Consider the following 21,539-nt stretch of genomic DNA (forward strand, 5'->3'; position numbering starts at 1 on the left):
TTACATATACTACATACGTTGTTGTACAGGAGAGAACATGGTTGATCTTAAAGGATTTGCCTGAGATACATGAGGTAAATGCACTACCTGGGTTCATAAATTTGCAAGTATCGCACCCCAAGCATTTGTAGCAGCCCGGGGGTTTGGACAGAAACGAAGACATTGTCCTTGTTCTATCAAACCCCGTGATGTCCGTGTGCACCACCATGTCCTTGATGTTCTTACTCCGGGTATAACATGCCAACGGTTTCTTTTGCCGGAATGTGGATAAATTCTTATCCGTGGCAACTATGGGCCAAAGAGCTTTAAGTGCTCTAGGTACCACCGGACTTGAAGTATTATATTTAGTAACGAATGGTATGGCTTGGGTGTCTTCCCTGCCACGTTGTTCCAATAGCTTCATTCTCGGTATCTCGGAGACCGCTTGTTTGCATTTCAGTAATTCTCTTCGGTCATATCCTCTCTCCGTGAAGCGTGTCACCACTTTAGATAAGGCCCCCTCAACATCGGATGCTTCGCTGGTGATCCTGGCTGCTCTTATGAGCTGTGACTTGGGTAACCCTTTTTTCAAGGCCCTGGGATGGTGGCTGTTACTTCTTAATAATGTGTTTTTATCTGTGGGCTTGTAATATACCTCAGTGCTGATCCTGTTGCCTTTAATGGATACCCAGACATCCAAATAGTTAAGGGCATCATGGCTACTCTGTGCCGTGACCCTAATGGATGAGTCCCTGTTGTTAATGGAAGTTATCAGCTTGTTGAATCGGTCCGGGCCCCCAGTCCACAAGATGAACACGTCATCTATGTACCTACAGTACTGAATGATGTACTGGGCAGCCTCCTGGTTATTGAAGAACATTTGTTGCTCTTCCTGCAACATGAACACATTTGCAAACGATGGCGATACGTTGCTTCCCATAGCACACCCACTTGTTTGTCGAAAGAACTTGCCATCGAAGAGGAAGTAATTTCTAGTGAGTGTTAGTTCCAGAAGTCTGAGAAAAAGGTCCACATCGAGCGACTCCATCTTTGTCTTGGTTAGGAACTCTTTCATTGCTGTCAGGCCCTGGGCCTGGGGGATGCAGGTGTACAGACTACAGATGTCAATGGTGCATATCATAGTCCCCGTTGGTACTTCTGAAACTAATTCTAACATGTTTAAAAATGCAGTAGTATCCTTGATAAATCCCCTCTGTTGAGTAATCAAGGGCTGAAGGATGCTGTCTAAAAACATGGATATCGGTTGGTAAAGTGCTCCTTGTGCAGATATGATTGGTCTTCCCGGTGGTTTTGATGAGTTCTTATGTATTTTTGGTACTGTAAATAGTACTGGTACCACCGGAAATTCCTGCTTTAGTGCCGTACATAGCTTGCTGGTAATCATATCGGACTGGTATGCCTGGTCCAAAATGCCATCCACTTCCTCCTTGAAACTCACCGTGGGATCCATGGCTAATTGTTGATAAACTGAGGTATCCGCAAGTTGACCGTATATCTCAGATTTATAGTCCTCCAAGTTCATTACTACGATCCCGCCCCCTTTGTCGGCGGGGCGGATCACAATGTCCCTGTATGTCCCCAGTTGCTTCAGGGCCCTGAACTCTGCTTTGGACAGATTGTAATGCGTTCTTGTGGTGGCTGCTGAGTATTTAGAGACAGATTCGTCCAGTAGCCGAGAGAACGTCTTAATGGAGGAATTACTGGATGTGGGATCAAACTTGGATCTATGCATGGAATTAATGAAGGCTTGATGCGGGTCCCTTGTTGCAGGAGGTGGTTGTGCTTGAAAAAATTCTTGCAAGCGGAGCTTGCGCGAAAACTTGTGCAAATCCGTTTGCCACACTAGTTGGTCAAATTTGTTGGTCGGAATAAATGAGAGGCCGTTACTTAATGCTTTCGTTTCTATGTCACTTAGGTGCCGGTCCGATAGGTTGTATATCAGGTCTTCTTTCTGGACGGAGCGCTTCTGGATCCTGGTGTTCTGCTTGCCCCTGCGGGTGGGCGTCCTCTTGTTTTTGTTGTTGCCTCTGCTGCCACTGCAGGGGAGTTCCCTGATGGGATACTGGTGTTGTCTATTGGACCCTCGGAATCATTTATCGCAAATTCACTGTCACTGTTAGATGTTATTAGTTCGGCACTGTTGTCCTCTCTTCGTTTGCGCCAGCTGTGCTTGGCCCTAAAATTATAGGGCTTGTGATTGCCGGGCTCACCACCAGAAACCCAGCGATATACCTTATTGGTCTCATAGTCCTCTTTCACGATTAGGGATTTGTTCCGCTTAAATCTGATGAGCTCCTTTTTATATGTCTCATTCTGTTGTTGTAGTTTCTGGATTAAGGGCTGGCTGCTATCCAACTGTAGCACTGTTTTGTGTGTTGTCTCCAGTTGATGTATTTTGTCCCTTGTGATTTTAAGTTCCCGGGCAGCTTCCTCCACCACCAGCAACATCAGGTCTAGGCTGCATTTGTTGAGGATACCTATCCATCGGTTGCAGAAATCCGCATTAAATCTGCCTATTGTGGGAACGTTGCGGACGCGGAATCCACGAGGGATCCTCCTTTCCTTGTGATAATTGGATAGCGAGATCCCATGCATCAAATAATCACATTCACGACGCTTAAGCTTGTTCAATTGATGATACACATCGTTCATGGTGAATTGCTCCTCCGAGTCGACCAGGCTCTCCGTGAAATACAATCTGTTGGCATCCGCCTCTGTAAAACTATATACCTCTGTGTCTGCTGTGACAAGACCTCCAAAACCAGCCGCCATTTCTTGTGACATGTCGACGTATACAAGCAGTTAGTGTGTGCTAGGTGCTGATAACGGGATGCTCAGTGTGCTGTAGAGCCCTTTGCTTCTCTCTTTACAAGACGAGCAGAAAAAAGTGTCCAGTGCCTTAATAAAGTGCTAAAGTGAAGTAAAGTGCTGTGCTATAAAGTGCAAAAATCCTGTGCTTGACTCCAGGGTCCTCTCCCTTCCACAAGGGGACTGCTTGACCAAAAATATTCAATATAGAAAGTCATATGAAAGTCACATAAATTCCAGGGGTGCCTTGTCCCAGGCGGATCGTACAGGTGATGACCCCGTGCGTCCCTGGGATATGTATCATATAGGACCGGCACTCACCTCTCATGGACACTTTGCTCCGGTGCCCTCTTGAAATAATCAATAATCCAAATATTCCATATATACAGCGGCACTCAGAGACTTATGGTAAGTGAAAAAATGTGCAAAATTTAATTCATATTACAAACTGTTCAGGCCAACGTTTCGGGGCACACCCGCCCCTTTGTCAAGGTGAACCAAAAGTGAATAGAACAAATACATGCAGTACCTTATACTGTGAAGAAGACCCGTTGGCGGGAAGCATCGCGGCCGAAGGCGGGCTGTGCGTCTCGCCCGGCCGTCTCCAGTGCAGTGATGTCATCAGTGCGCCGCAGAGTTCTCCTTCCGTGCGCCGCCGGCCTCCTGCGTTGCCTAGGGAACCAGGACGTCATCGTATCCCCCGCCCCCGACACAACGCGTCTCCATGGCAACCTGGCTTACGTAGGTGCCTGGCTTCCGGACTGTCCTTCTCATACGCCGCACTGACAACCTGAAGTGACAAAATGTGTACACGTTAGGCACTGTGTGAACTGGTGAACATTGCTGCTGAACCCAAATAATTCTGTATAAATACAAGGTCATCCAGCCACTGTAATTAGCACCACAAAAAGCACCAGTTAATCTAGCATATACGTGATAAACTATTAAATTGCGAATTATACTACTCAACTGCTATCCATGATTAAGATATAGAAATACTGAAAAATTAAAGTACATTCCACTGTATCATGTCATTGAGGCCATTCGGCCTTATAGTGTCCAGTTTGTACATCCATCTTGCCTCCATGCGTAGTAATTGTCCATGCCTGTCCCCCCCTCTGATCCTCTTGGGGACATGGTCAATAATGGAAAAGCTCAAATCCTTCAGCTCATGCCCCTTCTCCCTGAAGTGTTTGGCCACAGGTTGATCCGTGGATTTGCCAGCTAACGCAGCCTTGATAGAAGATTTGTGCATGGCAAAGCGCTCTCTGAAGGTACGTATAGTCTTGCCTACATATTGAAGCTTGCACGGGCATGATATTACATATACTACATAGGTTGTTGTACAGGAGAGAACATGGTTGATCTTAAAGGATTTGCCTGAGATACATGAGGTAAATGCACTACCTGGGTTCATAAATTTGCAAGTATCGCACCCCAAGCATTTGTAGCAGCCCGGGGGTTTGGACAGAAACGAAGACATTGTCCTTGTTCTATCAAACCCCGTGATGTCCGTGTGCACCACCATGTCCTTGATGTTCTTACTCCGGGTATAACATGCCAACGGTTTCTTTTGCCGGAATGTGGATAAATTCTTATCCGTGGCAACTATGGGCCAAAGAGCTTTAAGTGCTCTAGGTACCACCGGACTTGAAGTATTATATTTAGTAACGAATGGTATGGCTTGGGTGTCTTCCCTGCCACGTTGTTCCAATAGCTTCATTCTCGGTATCTCGGAGACCGCTTGTTTGCATTTCAGTAATTCTCTTCGGTCATATCCTCTCTCCGTGAAGCGTGTCACCACTTTAGATAAGGCCCCCTCAACATCGGATGCTTCGCTGGTGATCCTGGCTGCTCTTATGAGCTGTGACTTGGGTAACCCTTTTTTCAAGGCCCTGGGATGGTGGCTGTTACTTCTTAATAATGTGTTTTTATCTGTGGGCTTGTAATATACCTCAGTGCTGATCCTGTTGCCTTTAATGGATACCCAGACATCCAAATAGTTAAGGGCCTCATGGCTACTCTGTGCCGTGACCCTAATGGATGAGTCCCTGTTGTTAATGGAAGTTATCAGCTTGTTGAATCGGTCCGGGCCCCCAGTCCACAAGATGAACACGTCATCTATGTACCTACAGTACTGAATGATGTACTGGGCAGCCTCCTGGTTATTGAAGAACATTTGTTGCTCTTCCTGCAACATGAACACATTTGCAAACGATGGCGATACGTTGCTTCCCATAGCACACCCACTTGTTTGTCGAAAGAACTTGCCATCGAAGAGGAAGTAATTTCTAGTGAGTGTTAGTTCCAGAAGTCTGAGAAAAAGGTCCACATCGAGCGACTCCATCTTTGTCTTGGTTAGGAACTCTTTCATTGCTGTCAGGCCCTGGGCCTGGGGGATGCAGGTGTACAGACTACAGATGTCAATGGTGCATATCATAGTCCCCGTTGGTACTTCTGAAACTAATTCTAACATGTTTAAAAATGCAGTAGTATCCTTGATAAATCCCCTCTGTTGAGTAATCAAGGGCTGAAGGATGCTGTCTAAAAACATGGATATCGGTTGGTAAAGTGCTCCTTGTGCAGATATGATTGGTCTTCCCGGTGGTTTTGATGAGTTCTTATGTATTTTTGGTACTGTAAATAGTACTGGTACCACCGGAAATTCCTGCTTTAGTGCCGTACATAGCTTGCTGGTAATCATATCGGACTGGTATGCCTGGTCCAAAATGCCATCCACTTCCTCCTTGAAACTCACCGTGGGATCCATGGCTAATTGTTGATAAACTGAGGTATCCGCAAGTTGACCGTATATCTCAGATTTATAGTCCTCCAAGTTCATTACTACGATCCCGCCCCCTTTGTCGGCGGGGCGGATCACAATGTCCCTGTATGTCCCCAGTTGCTTCAGGGCCCTGAACTCTGCTTTGGACAGATTGTAATGCGTTCTTGTGGTGGCTGCTGAGTATTTAGAGACAGATTCGTCCAGTAGCCGAGAGAACGTCTTAATGGAGGAATTACTGGATGTGGGATCAAACTTGGATCTATGCATGGAATTAATGAAGGCTTGATGCGGGTCCCTTGTTGCAGGAGGTGGTTGTGCTTGAAAAAATTCTTGCAAGCGGAGCTTGCGCGAAAACTTGTGCAAATCCGTTTGCCACACTAGTTGGTCAAATTTGTTGGTCGGAATAAATGAGAGGCCGTTACTTAATGCTTTCGTTTCTATGTCACTTAGGTGCCGGTCCGATAGGTTGTATGTCAGACATAGAAACGAAAGCATTAAGTAACGGCCTCTCATTTATTCCGACCAACAAATTTGACCAACTAGTGTGGCAAACGGATTTGCACAAGTTTTCGCGCAAGCTCCGCTCCAAGTTTGATCCCACATCCAGTAATTCCTCCATTAAGACGTTCTCTCGGCTACTGGACGAATCTGTCTCTAAATACTCAGCAGCCACCACAAGAACGCATTACAATCTGTCCAAAGCAGAGTTCAGGGCCCTGAAGCAACTGGGGACATACAGGGACATTGTGATCCGCCCCGCCGACAAAGGGGGCGGGATCGTAGTAATGAACTTGGAGGACTATAAATCTGAGATATACGGTCAACTTGCGGATACCTCAGTTTATCAACAATTAGCCATGGATCCCACGGTGAGTTTCAAGGAGGAAGTGGATGGCATTTTGGACCAGGCATACCAGTCCGATATGATTACCAGCAAGCTATGTACGGCACTAAAGCAGGAATTTCCGGTGGTACCAGTACTATTTACAGTACCAAAAATACATAAGAACTCATCAAAACCACCGGGAAGACCAATCATATCTGCACAAGGAGCACTTTACCAACCGATATCCATGTTTTTAGACAGCATCCTTCAGCCCTTGATTACTCAACAGAGGGGATTTATCAAGGATACTACTGCATTTTTAAACATGTTAGAATTAGTTTCAGAAGTACCAACGGGGACTATGATATGCACCATTGACATCTGTAGTCTGTACACCTGCATCCCCCAGGCCCAGGGCCTGACAGCAATGAAAGAGTTCCTAACCAAGACAAAGATGGAGTCGCTCGATGTGGACCTTTTTCTCAGACTTCTGGAACTAACACTCACTAGAAATTACTTCCTCTTCGATGGCAAGTTCTTTCGACAAACTAGTGGGTGTGCTATGGGAAGCAACGTATCGCCATCGTTTGCAAATGTGTTCATGTTGCAGGAAGAGCAACAAATGTTCTTCAATAACCAGGAGGCTGCCCAGTACATCATTCAGTACTGTAGGTACATAGATGACGTGTTCATCTTGTGGACTGGGGGCCCGGACCGATTCAACAAGCTGATAACTTCCATTAACAACAGGGACTCATCCATTAGGGTCACGGCACAGAGTAGCCATGAGGCCCTTAACTATTTGGATGTCTGGGTATCCATTAAAGGCAACAGGATCAGCACTGAGGTATATTACAAGCCCACAGATAAAAACACATTATTAAGAAGTAACAGCCACCATCCCAGGGCCTTGAAAAAAGGGTTACCCAAGTCACAGCTCATAAGAGCAGCCAGGATCACCAGCGAAGCATCCGATGTTGAGGGGGCCTTATCTAAAGTGGTGACACGCTTCACGGAGAGAGGATATGACCGAAGAGAATTACTGAAATGCAAACAAGCGGTCTCCGAGATACCGAGAATGAAGCTATTGGAACAACGTGGCAGGGAAGACACCCAAGCCATACCATTCGTTACTAAATATAATACTTCAAGTCCGGTGGTACCTAGAGCACTTAAAGCTCTTTGGCCCATAGTTGCCACGGATAAGAATTTATCCACATTCCGGCAAAAGAAACCGTTGGCATGTTATACCCGGAGTAAGAACATCAAGGACATGGTGGTGCACACGGACATCACGGGGTTTGATAGAACAAGGACAATGTCTTCGTTTCTGTCCAAACCCCCGGGCTGCTACAAATGCTTGGGGTGCGATACTTGCAAATTTATGAACCCAGGTAGTGCATTTACCTCATGTATCTCAGGCAAATCCTTTAAGATCAACCATGTTCTCTCCTGTACAACAACGTATGTAGTATATGTAATATCATGCCCGTGCAAGCTTCAATATGTAGGCAAGACTATACGTACCTTCAGAGAGCGCTTTGCCATGCACAAATCTTCTATCAAGGCTGCGTTAGCTGGCAAATCCACGGATCAACCTGTGGCCAAACACTTCAGGGAGAAGGGGCATGAGCTGAAGGATTTGAGCTTTTCCATTATTGACCATGTCCCCAAGAGGATCAGAGGGGGGGACAGGCATGGACAATTACTACGCATGGAGGCAAGATGGATGTACAAACTGGACACTATAAGGCCGAATGGCCTCAATGACATGATACAGTGGAATGTACTTTAATTTTTCAGTATTTCTATATCTTAATCATGGATAGCAGTTGAGTAGTATAATTCGCAATTTAATAGTTTATTACGTATATGCTAGATTAACTGGTGCTTTTTGTGGTGCTAATTACAGTGGCTGGATGACCTTGTATTTATACAGAATTATTTGGGTTCAGCAGCAATGTTCACCAGTTCACACAGTGCCTAACGTGTACACATTTTGTCACTTCAGGTTGTCAGTGCGGCGTATGAGAAGGACAGTCCGGAAGCCAGGCACCTACGTAAGCCAGGTTGCCATGGAGACGCGTTGTGTCGGGGGCGGGGGATACGATGATGTCCTGGTTCCCTAGGCAACGCAGGAGGCCGGCGGCGCACGGAAGGAGAACTCTGCGGCGCACTGATGACATCACTGCACTGGAGACGGCCGGGCGAGACGCACAGCCCGCCTTCGGCCGCGATGCTTCCCGCCAACGGGTCTTCTTCACAGTATAAGGTACTGCATGTATTTGTTCTATTCACTTTTGGTTCACCTTGACAAAGGGGCGGGTGTGCCCCGAAACGTTGGCCTGAACAGTTTGTAATATGAATTAAATTTTGCACATTTTTTCACTTACCATAAGTCTCTGAGTGCCGCTGTATATATGGAATATTTGGATTATTGATTATTTCAAGAGGGCACCGGAGCAAAGTGTCCATGAGAGGTGAGTGCCGGTCCTATATGATACATATCCCAGGGACGCACGGGGTCATCACCTGTACGATCCGCCTGGGACAAGGCACCCCTGGAATTTATGTGACTTTCATATGACTTTCTATATTGAATATTTTTGGTCAAGCAGTCCCCTTGTGGAAGGGAGAGGACCCTGGAGTCAAGCACAGGATTTTTGCACTTTATAGCACAGCACTTTACTTCACTTTAGCACTTTATTAAGGCACTGGACACTTTTTTCTGCTCGTCTTGTAAAGAGAGAAGCAAAGGGCTCTACAGCACACTGAGCATCCCGTTATCAGCACCTAGCACACACTAACTGCTTGTATACGTCGACATGTCACAAGAAATGGCGGCTGGTTTTGGAGGTCTTGTCACAGCAGACACAGAGGTATATAGTTTTACAGAGGCGGATGCCAACAGATTGTATTTCACGGAGAGCCTGGTCGACTCGGAGGAGCAATTCACCATGAACGATGTGTATCATCAATTGAACAAGCTTAAGCGTCGTGAATGTGATTATTTGATGCATGGGATCTCGCTATCCAATTATCACAAGGAAAGGAGGATCCCTCGTGGATTCCGCGTCCGCAACGTTCCCACAATAGGCAGATTTAATGCGGATTTCTGCAACCGATGGATAGGTATCCTCAACAAATGCAGCCTAGACCTGATGTTGCTGGTGGTGGAGGAAGCTGCCCGGGAACTTAAAATCACAAGGGACAAAATACATCAACTGGAGACAACACACAAAACAGTGCTACAGTTGGATAGCAGCCAGCCCTTAATCCAGAAACTACAACAACAGAATGAGACATATAAAAAGGAGCTCATCAGATTTAAGCGGAACAAATCCCTAATCGTGAAAGAGGACTATGAGACCAATAAGGTATATCGCTGGGTTTCTGGTGGTGAGCCCGGCAATCACAAGCCCTATAATTTTAGGGCCAAGCACAGCTGGCGCAAACGAAGAGAGGACAACAGTGCCGAACTAATAACATCTAACAGTGACAGTGAATTTGCGATAAATGATTCCGAGGGTCCAATAGACAACACCAGTATCCCTTTAGGGAACTCCCCTGCAGTGGCAGCAGAGGCAACAACAAAAACAAGAGGACGCCCACCCGCAGGGGCAAGCAGAACACCAGGATCCAGAAGCGCTCCGTCCAGAAAGAAGACCTGATATACAACCTATCGGACCGGCACCTAAGTGACATAGAAACGAAAGCATTAAGTAACGGCCTCTCATTTATTCCGACCAACAAATTTGACCAACTAGTGTGGCAAACGGATTTGCACAAGTTTTCGCGCAAGCTCCGCTTGCAAGAATTTTTTCAAGCACAACCACCTCCTGCAACAAGGGACCCGCATCAAGCCTTCATTAATTCCATGCATAGATCCAAGTTTGATCCCACATCCAGTAATTCCTCCATTAAGACGTTCTCTCGGCTACTGGACGAATCTGTCTCTAAATACTCAGCAGCCACCACAAGAACGCATTACAATCTGTCCAAAGCAGAGTTCAGGGCCCTGAAGCAACTGGGGACATACAGGGACATTGTGATCCGCCCCGCCGACAAAGGGGGCGGGATCGTAGTAATGAACTTGGAGGACTATAAATCTGAGATATACGGTCAACTTGCGGATACCTCAGTTTATCAACAATTAGCCATGGATCCCACGGTGAGTTTCAAGGAGGAAGTGGATGGCATTTTGGACCAGGCATACCAGTCCGATATGATTACCAGCAAGCTATGTACGGCACTAAAGCAGGAATTTCCGGTGGTACCAGTACTATTTACAGTACCAAAAATACATAAGAACTCATCAAAACCACCGGGAAGACCAATCATATCTGCACAAGGAGCACTTTACCAACCGATATCCATGTTTTTAGACAGCATCCTTCAGCCCTTGATTACTCAACAGAGGGGATTTATCAAGGATACTACTGCATTTTTAAACATGTTAGAATTAGTTTCAGAAGTACCAACGGGGACTATGATATGCACCATTGACATCTGTAGTCTGTACACCTGCATCCCCCAGGCCCAGGGCCTGACAGCAATGAAAGAGTTCCTAACCAAGACAAAGATGGAGTCGCTCGATGTGGACCTTTTTCTCAGACTTCTGGAACTAACACTCACTAGAAATTACTTCCTCTTCGATGGCAAGTTCTTTTGACAAACCAGTGGGTGTGCTATGGGAAGCAACGTATCGCCATCGTTTGCAAATGTGTTCATGTTGCAGGAAGAGCAACAAATGTTCTTCAATAACCAGGAGGCTGCCCAGTACATCATTCAGTACTGTAGGTACATAGATGACGTGTTCATCTTGTGGACTGGGGGCCCGGACCGATTCAACAAGCTGATAACTTCCATTAACAACAGGGACTCATCCATTAGGGTCACGGCACAGAGTAGCCATGAGGCCCTTAACTATTTGGATGTCTGGGTATCCATTAAAGGCAACAGGATCAGCACTGAGGTATATTACAAGCCCACAGATAAAAACACATTATTAAGAAGTAACAGCCACCATCCCAGGGCCTTGAAAAAAGGGTTACCCAAGTCACAGCTCATAAGAGCAGCCAGGATCACCAGCGAAGCATCCGATGTTGAGGGGGCCTTATCTAAAGTGGTGACACGCTTCACGGAGAGAGGATATGACCGAAGAGAATTACTGAAATGCAAACAAGCGGTCTCCGAGATACCGAGAATGAAGCTATTGGAACAACGTGGCAGGGAAGACACCCAAGCCATACCATTCGTTACTAAATATAATACTTCAAGTCCGGTGGTACCTAGAGCACTTAAAGCTCTTTGGCCCATAGTTGCCACGGATAAGAATTTATCCACATTCCGGCAAAAGAAACCGTTGGCATGTTATACCCGGAGTAAGAACATCAAGGACATGGTGGTGCACACGGACATCACGGGGTTTGATAGAACAAGGACAATGTCTTCGTTTCTGTCCAAACCCCTGGGCTGCTACAAATGCTTGGGGTGCGATACTTGCAAATTTATGAACCCAGGTAGTGCATTTACCTCATGTATCTCAGGCAAATCCTTTAAGATCAACCATGTTCTCTCCTGTACAACAACGTATGTAGTATATGTAATATCATGCCCGTGCAAGCTTCAATATGTAGGCAAGACTATACGTACCTTCAGAGAGCGCTTTGCCATGCACAAATCTTCTATCAAGGCTGCGTTAGCTGGCAAATCCACGGATCAACCTGTGGCCAAACACTTCAGGGAGAAGGGGCATGAGCTGAAGGATTTGAGCTTTTCCATTATTGACCATGTCCCCAAGAGGATCAGAGGGGGGGACAGGCATGGACAATTACTACGCATGGAGGCAAGATGGATGTACAAACTGGACACTATAAGGCCGAATGGCCTCAATGACATGATACAGTGGAATGTACTTTAATTTTTCAGTATTTTTATATCTTAATCATGGATAGCAGTTGAGTAGTATAATTCGCAATTTAATAGTTTATTACGTATATGCTAGATTAACTGGTGCTTTTTGTGGTGCTAATTACAGTGGCTGGATGACCTTGTATTTATACAGAATTATTTGGGTTCAGCAGCAATGTTCACCAGTTCACACAGTGCCTAACGTGTACACATTTTGTCACTTCAGGTTGTCAGTGCGGCGTATGAGAAGGACAGTCCGGAAGCCAGGCACCTACGTAAGCCAGGTTGCCATGGAGACGCGTTGTGTCGGGGGCGGGGGATACGATGACGTCCTGGTTCCCTAGGCAACGCAGGAGGCCGGCGGCGCACGGAAGGAGAACTCTGCGGCGCACTGATGACATCACTGCACTGGAGACGGCCGGGCGAGACGCACAGCCCGCCTTCGGCCGCGATGCTTCCCGCCAACGGGTCTTCTTCACAGTATAAGGTACTGCATGTATTTGTTCTATTCACTTTTGGTTCACCTTGACAAAGGGGCGGGTGTGCCCCGAAACGTTGGCCTGAACAGTTTGTAATATGAATTAAATTTTGCACATTTTTTCACTTACCATAAGTCTCTGAGTGCCGCTGTATATATGGAATATTTATATATATATATATATATATATATAGCAGTACGGTACAGTAGTCCATTGCTCTACCTCTGTGTCATCAAGTATACTATCCATATCTGTGCTGCATTGTAGTTGTGCGCAGTATATAGTAGAAGGACAGTGCAGAATTTTGCTGACCACCAGTATTATATAGCAGTACGGTACAGTAGTCCATTGCTCTACCTCTGTGTCGTCAAGTATACTATCCATATCTGTGCTGCATTGTAGTTGTGCGCAGTATATAGTAGGAGGACAGTGCAGAATTGTGCTGACCACCAGTATATATATATATATTTATAGCAGTACGGTACAGTAGGCCATTGCTATTGATATATTACTGGCATATAATTCCACACATTAAAAGATGGAGAACAAAAATGTGGAGGGTAAAATAGGGAAAGATCAAGATCCACTTCCACCTTGTGCTGAAGCTGCTGCCACTAGTCATGGCCGAGACAATGAAATGCCATCAACGTCGTCTGCCAAGGCCGATGCCCAATGTCATAGTAGAGAGCATCTAAAGTCCAAAAAACAAAAGTTCAATAAAATGACCCAAAAATCTAAATTAAAAGCGTCTGAGGAGGAGCGTAAACTTGCCAATATGTCATTTACGACACGGAGTGGCAAGGAACGGCTGAGGTCCTGGCCTATGTTCATGGCTAGTGGTTCAGCTTCACATGAGGATGGAAGCACTCATCCTCTCGCTAGAAAAATGAAAAGACTTAAGCTGGCAAAAGCACAGCAAAGAACTGTGCGTTCTTCTAAATCACAAATCCCCAGGGAGAGTCCAATTGTGTCGGTTGCGATGCCTGACCTTCCCAACACTGGACGGGGAGAGGTGGCACCTTCCACCATTTGCACACCCCCCGCAAGTGCTGGAAGGAGCACCCACAGTCCAGTTCCTGATAGTTAAATTGAAGATGTCACTGTTGAAGTACACCAGGATGAGGATATGGGTGTTGCTGGCGCTGAGGAGGAAATTGACAAGGAGGATTCTGATGGTGAGGTGGTTGGTTTAAGTCAGGCACCCGGGAAGACACCTGTTGTCCGTGGGACGAATATGGCCATTGACATGCCTGGTCAAATTACAAAAAAAATCACCTCTTCGGTGTGGAATTATTTTAACAGAAATGCGGACAACAGGTGTCAAGCCGTGTGTTGCCTTTCTCAAGCTGTAATTAGTAGGGGTAAGGACGTTAACCACCTAGGAACATCCTCCCTTATACGTCACCTGGAGCGCATTCATCAAAAGTCATTGACAAGTTCAAAAACTTTGGGTGACAGCGGAAGCAGTCCACTGACAACTAAATCCCTTCCTCTTGTAACCAAGCTCCTGCAAACCACACCACCAACTCCCTCAGTGTCAATTTCCTCCTTAGACAGGAAAGTCAATAGTCCTGCAGGCCATGTCACTGGCAAGTCTGACGAGTCCTCTCCTGCCTGGGATTCCTCCGATGCATCCTTGAGTGTAATGCCTACTGCTGCTGGTGCTGCTGTTGTTGCTGCTGGGAGTCAATCGCCATCCCAGAGGGGAAGTCGGAAGACCACTTGTACTACTTCCAGTAAGCAATTGACTGTCCAACAGTTCTTTGCGAGGAAGATGAAATATCACAGCAGTCATCCTGCTGCAAAGCGGATAACTCAGGTCTTGGCAGCTGCGGTGGTGTTAAACGTGTGTCCGGTATCCACCGTTAATTCACAGGGAATTAGAGAATTGCTTGAGGTACTCTGTCCCCGGTACCAGAGTGCTTCAGAGGATGGAGGAGCAGCAAAAGGCCATTCAAGCCTAAACATCTACCTACGATATAGGCAAAGGAGGGATTATGCACCTGACTCAAGCGCAGTGGAGAATGATTTCAATGTTGTGCAAGGTTCTGCAACCCTTTGAACTTGCCACACGTGAAGTCAGTTCAGACACTGCCAGCCTGAGTCAGGTCATTCCCCTCATCAGGCTTTTGCAGAAGAAGCTGGAGAGATTGAAGGAGGAGCTAAAACAGAGCAATTCCGCTAGGCATGTGGGACTTGTGGATGGAACCCTTAATTCGCTTAACCAGGATTCACGGGTGGTCAATCTGTTGAAATCAGAGCACTACATTTTGGCCACCGTGCTCGATCCTAAGTTTAAAGCCTACGTTGTATCTCTCTTTCCGGCAGACACAAGTCTGCAGATGTTCAAAGACCTGATGGTGAGACACTTGTCAAGTCAAGCGGAACGTGACCCGCCAACAGCTCCCCCTTCACATTCTCCCGCAACTGGGGCTGCGAGGAAAAGGCTAAGAATTCCGAGCCCACCCGCTGGCGGTGATGCAGGGCAGTCTGGAGCGAGTGCTGACATCTGGTCCGGACTGAAGGACCTGCCAACGATTACTGACATGTCGTCTACTGTCACTGCATATGATTCTGTCACCATTGAAAGAATGGTGGAGGATTATATGAGTGACCGCATCCAAGTAGGCACATCAGACAGTCCGTACGTATACTGGCAGGAAAAAGAGGCAATTTGGAGGCCCTTGCACAAACTGGCTTTATTTTATCTAAGTTGCCCCCCCTCCAGTGTGTACTCCGAAAGAGTGTTTAGTGCAGCCGCTCACCTTGTCAGCAATCTGCGTACGAGGTTACTTCCAGAAAATGTGGAGAAGATGATGTTCATCAAAATGAATTATAATCAATTCCTCTGTGGAGACATTCACCAGCAAATTGCCTCCAGAAAGTACACAGGGACCTGAGATGGTGGATTCCAGTGGGGACGAATTAATACTCTGTGAGGAGGGGGATGTACACAGTGAAAAGGGTGATGAATCGGAAGATGAGGAGGAGATGGACATCTTGCCTCTGTAGAGCCAGTTTGTGCAAGGAGAGATTGATTGCTTCTTTTTTGGTGGGGGCCCAAACCAACCAGTCATTTCAGCCACAGTCTTGTGGCAGACCCTGATGCTGAAATGATGGGTTTGTTAAAGTGTGCATGTCCTGTTTATACAACATAAGGGTGGGTGGGAGGGCCCAAGGACAATTTTATCTTGCACCTCTTTTTTTTTATTTAACTTTGCATCATGTGATGTTTGGGGCTAATTTTTTTAAGTGTCATCCTGTCTGACACTGCAGTGCCACTCCTAGATGGGCCAGGTGTTTGTGCCGGCCACTTGGGTCGCTTAGCTTAGTCATCCAGCAACCTTGGTGCAAATTTTAGGACTAAAAATAATATTGTGAGGTGTGAGGTGTTCAGAATAGACTGGAAATGAGTGGAAATTGTAGTTATTGAGGTTAATAATACTATGGGATCAAAATTACCCCCAAATTCTATGATTTAAGCTGTTTTTGAGGGTTTTTTGTAAAAAAAAACCCACCCGAATCCAAAACACACCCGAATCCGACAAAAAATTTTCAGGGAGGTTTTGCCAAAACGCGTCCGAATTCAAAACACGGCCGCGGAACCGAATCCAAAGCCAAAACACAAAACCCGAAAAATTTCCGGTGCACATCTCTACAACCAACAGAGCTATAATTTTTTTTTAACATGCAGCTCTATTCAAACTACATGGGGTTAAAGGGCTTTGCACAAAGTGCACTAGGGCAAAGCATACCAAACAGTACAAACAATGAAAGAATATCTTTATTTTCACTTTGCAGCTCAACTCACACTGTGGAAATGTAAAGGCTTTTTATTTTATTATGTATGTGATTAATAAACACACGGGTACAATGCACACTGTGCAAACTTAAGATAATCATTTTTTTAAACTTTTTTTTAAACTTTTTATCTTTTTTTATTTCAATGGCAATACACACTGTAGTGGTGCTTGTGAACAGCCACTTGATATGAACATAGCACAGTCAATTTAACCTGCAGAGTCTAGCGCAGCACACCCCTATACATTACAAACTATACAAAGCACTGGAGTCTCAGCACAGCCAATCTACAGCAGAGTACAGTGCAGCATACAGCAACGTGCCTGAGGGAAATGGCGCAGAGTCCCAGTTGCTGCGCCCTTATAAAGAATCCAAAAACCTGTGAGAATCTGACAACAGGATGATGAGATTTTTCCTTGTTTTGGATTTGAAATTGGCATGGAGATGCGAGTCTGGGCTCGGATCTACTTGTTATCGGTAAATTCAGGTGGGTTCGGTTTTCTACAAACAGAACCCGCTCATCTCTACTAAAAAGACAATGCAAGCTAAAAGTGCAGCCAAGATAACTGTGTGCATCAATAATCTACAACAATACACAAAAAGAAAGCAAAGACTATATTTTGTGAGCAAGTATTTGACGAGATGCACATCACGTAAATGGCACTTAATCTGGAAGACCTTACCAGCTACAAAGCACACTCTCCAGAGACCAGCATGTAACGCCATCTTTATTTCAGTTGTTTGATTCTGAGGTAGGACAATTCCTTCTTCAACGTAGAGCCAGTAGTCTGTGCTAACGGCTATACCGACAAGGAGGAGACCACAGGCTCCGAAGACACTACTGAGTAGGGTCAGTGCACGGCTGCTGCAATTACTCATTCTAGGAAGCAGGGGGAAGTCAGTTGAGGATGCTGCACAGTTTCCTGCAGTGTACGAAAAGACAAAACCAAAATATACATTAATTTAAATAACAGAATTGTTTAAGTGAGGTCCTTCTCATAGTTACTTAGTGCAATTAGCAGAACCTCCAACAGGAATCTCAAAATGGAAATTAGTAACTGATGAGAAAAAATTGCAATTAATTAAGGAGCTGTACAAAAGTAATAGTTGCCATGACTTTGAATTGACATTTTTTATTTTGACGGCATGCACATTTCCATCGAGGGCAACTTTTAAAATGGCTGTATATAATCACAGAGGAGCCTGTGCAAAACAAAATCTGTTTGTTTTTTATATTGTGCAAATTATGTTTGTCACTACAAAGAATCCACTTTGAATAATTTTTCTAGACAATATTAAACTTTCTCATTTTTTGAGAGAAACCTCTTTGTACATTTACCAATGATACGGTAAACTTGGCAACTGGGAGTCAAAAGTTTAGCAGTCAGTCAGGAGGAGTAATAATACTGTGATTTCCAACACAAACTATACAGTACATGGTGTACATTTTTTCTATTCATCAGGCATGGTCAACTAGAGATACAGATGTGTCTTCCTACATCTAGCCTCAATAAACCACACAGCATAAGATGCCTGACAGGAGTGAGCCTCCAGGTCCAGTGCAACTCTACTAGTGTCTGTCGTATTTTGCACCAGGAGACTGTGCTAATTCATTTGATATAAGACACTTGTATATCTGTGTGCGACTGAGTCTGTATACAAAGCACAAAAACGTGGCCGCTCCATTGTAGCACTTTGTATACAGATTCAGAGACTCAATCACACAGATATACAAGTGTTGCATATCAAATTATTTAGCACAGTTTCCTGGTGCATCCTAATTGCATCATGTTGCGACTAAGATGCATTTTCTGCAAAAAAGGATGCAAAGACTCCAGACGCCTGCAGAGTCTCACAGGACCTGGTGCGACAAGAAGGGCTGTTTGGCGCAACTGCAGCAACAATGTATGAGGACACATCGGTATATATATATATATATATATATATATATATAGACACATCGTTGTATATATATGAGTTATCTTGGAGATAGGACTCAAGACTAAACACGAAAATTTATTTATGTTTCATATACACCTTATACACATAGAGTGAAGATAATTTTATACAATATTTTAATAATTGTGTGCATGAAACAGTTTGTGTACATTCAGAGATAGTGATGAGAGAGAGGGCATGTGGGGGAGAGAGAGAGAGAGAGAGAGAGAGAGAGGGGGTGAGGAGCGAGCAGGAATGAGAGAGCGAGAGAGTGTCAGGGAGGGAGAAAGAGAGAGGGGGCGCAAAAGAGTGAGAGAGTGTCAGCGAGAGAAAAAGAGAGAGAGACAGGGAGAGAGAGAGTGTGTCAGAGAGAGAGAGAGAGACAGTGTCACAGAGAGAGAGAGAGCGGGAGAAATAAACTGTCAGGGAGAGTTAGGGAGAGAGAGACAGTGTCAGGGAAAGTGTGTGTCAGGGAGAGAGTGTCAAGGAGAAAGGGAGAGCGAGAGACAGTGCTAGCGAGAGAGAGGCAGTGTCAGGGAGAAAGCGACAGTGTCAGAGAGAGGAGAAAGGGTGTCAGGGAAAGAGAGAGAGAGAGAGAGAGAGAGAGAGAGAGGAGCAAGAGGGAGAGTGTCATGGAGAGAGTCAGGGGAGAGCGAGAGGGAGGGGGAACGAGCACTAACTGACTATAACACAGCCACAGGTCTTTGATGGGGGCGGGCACTTCACAGCATTAGGCCCCGCAACCCATATATGCGGGTGAATCGCGGCACTGTCCTGCTGCCGGGAGCTGACCAGGCTGGGGCAAAGTTTGTTGCAGTGTTAGGGGCCCAGCTGCATCCCCCGCGGCTGCAGCCTTTCTGTCAGGCGGGAGTGAAGGGGGAGCGGCAGGACTTGAAGGCAGCCGTGACAGAGAGCAGGGGGAGCAGTGGGCCCTGGAAGCAGCTGCACCCCCTGCATCCATGGTAGTTATACCACTGCGCTTGTGATGTGTCAAATACACAAACGTGACATCTGGGGCGGGAAGCATCAAGCCTCACATTTCGTGTGGAATGCATCCCGCCACTCATTGCAAGCATGCCAGTGTTTACTAATGCTGTATGCTTGCAGAAAATCCCAAGGGGTAGTTGTTGTGGTAAGATATGTCTTTTGGCAATAGTAGGACTTCTGGGTTTATGACCTGGAGTCCTATCAGCACATGCATGGGTTGACATATGCCACGGGGGCTGCTGGAAGGGATTCGATTGGATTCTTCTCAGTGGTGAAACACGATAAATGCCCAAAGGCTTCTATAGGGCAACACCATCTAAAGATGGTATTGCCCACCACTGCATCAAAGCCCCAGAATCTATTGCATTACGGGGCTTGGTGCAAATGCGGTAAACTGCCAAACCTTTGAAAACTGCATTTTTGGCGGCATTTCTAATTTTGGTGCATCCTGCCTCTGATGTGGAAGGAAAATAGCGGTTCAGGGGAGTTGAAAAAGATAGGTAAGGAAAAGCATATGTATTACTGTAGTTATAAATTGTGAAAAATCACATTCACTTAGTCAGAAGCATCTGTATAATAGCAATTTATTCTAAACTGTAATCCCAGACGCATGTAAACCTTTAGTTAATTTACCAAGATGTTCTTTATCGTGTAGACTTTAGCATATACACAGAATGTACTGAGATGTTCTGAGCACAAGATGACTTAAGCTGTTTTGGCCATGGAGTCAGAATGCTCCAGACTTGGAGTCATATCGCCAAGCTTAAGCCATGAGGTTTTGGCCAAACTCCCTGTATTACATATACCATTGGGTATTTTATATCCTGTGATGTGGTTTGTTGGTTCAATTTAATCTGCCTAGTGTAAATGTAAGAAGGACTGTCTAAACAATAAGGGGTGTCATTCTTCAGTCTAGAACTGTCTTCATGCCGCATGATGTATCAATTCGATATCAGAATAAAATACTCTACTTTTGCACTTATAACATTATTTTGAGACCTGGAGTATTAATGGATTAATTGAGATTTCCTTATCATATCATACATTATTGTGTTATGTAATTTATTGCAATTATGCAAATGAATATACGTTTCAATGATTTGTTTTATAAAGATGTGGACAAACTTCCTCCTGAAAAGTGATGACATTAAAAGCTATTGTCTTGTGTATAACGGCATGCTTTTGGTATGTCATAGAATAAAGCAAAGAGACTGTGGGGGTCATTCTGACCTGATCGCTCACTGCAGTTCATCGCAGCGCAGCGATCAGGTCAGAAATGCGCATGCGCTGGCGCCACAGTGTGCAGGCGCATGGCTCACAGCCGACGGCTGTCTTTGCCTAGCGATCGCCTCTGCCTGATTGACAGGCAGAGGCAGTCGCTGGGCGGGAGGGGGCGGCATGGCGGCGTTTGGCCGCCGTTTTGTGGGTGCGGTCTGGCCAACGCAGGCGTGGCCGGACTGTACAGGGCGGCGGGCTGCAGCAACTGCCTAATGTCACACGCAGCCGCTGCAACCCGGGCAGCGATGAGTAGCTCCCGGCCAGCGCGCAAAAGCTGCACTGGTCAGGAGATACCCATGAAGTACAAAAGCATCGCAGCCGTGCGATGCTTTTGTACTTCTGCAGGGGGGGGGTTGGGCCTGATATGCGGGGCGTCCCACCGCATGTCAGTGTGCCTTATCAGGTCTGAATTAGGCCCTGTGAAAAGAGATAAATTATTGCTTATTCTCCAAAATCGCTTGGACAGATTCGTTGGTACCCCCCATGAAAAGGTAATACACAATTGGATTATAGCGATATATTAAACTAATTGATTTGTTCAATTAGCAAAATATGTTTTCAATCTTCTAATCAGTCAACCAGCCTATTTAAATATAGTCACTATGCTGTATGGCAGACATTCCCAACCACGGTACTCAAGGCACACTTAGGGCTGTAACACACTGGCCGGTTTCTCCCGGATGGCAAAAAGCCGGACAAACTTTGTCCGGCTTTTTGCCATCCG

At 45.6% G+C, this 21,539-nt stretch overlaps 1 protein-coding gene across 1 annotated transcript in view; it reads right to left on the reverse strand.

The window, feature by feature from the left end:
• Positions 1-21,539, reverse strand: part of CACNG7 (calcium voltage-gated channel auxiliary subunit gamma 7) — a 218,630-nt gene that overhangs the window by 62,497 nt on the left and 134,594 nt on the right. The window contains exon 2 of the mRNA XM_063942765.1: positions 17,296-17,535. Coding sequence (XP_063798835.1) covers positions 17,296-17,491 — 196 coding nt within the window. The 5' untranslated portion in view covers positions 17,492-17,535. The remainder of the gene's footprint in view (positions 1-17,295; positions 17,536-21,539) is intronic.

Source organism: Pseudophryne corroboree, chromosome 10 (genome assembly GCF_028390025.1).
Source record: "Pseudophryne corroboree isolate aPseCor3 chromosome 10, aPseCor3.hap2, whole genome shotgun sequence".
NCBI classification, from domain to species: domain Eukaryota; kingdom Metazoa; phylum Chordata; class Amphibia; order Anura; family Myobatrachidae; genus Pseudophryne; species Pseudophryne corroboree.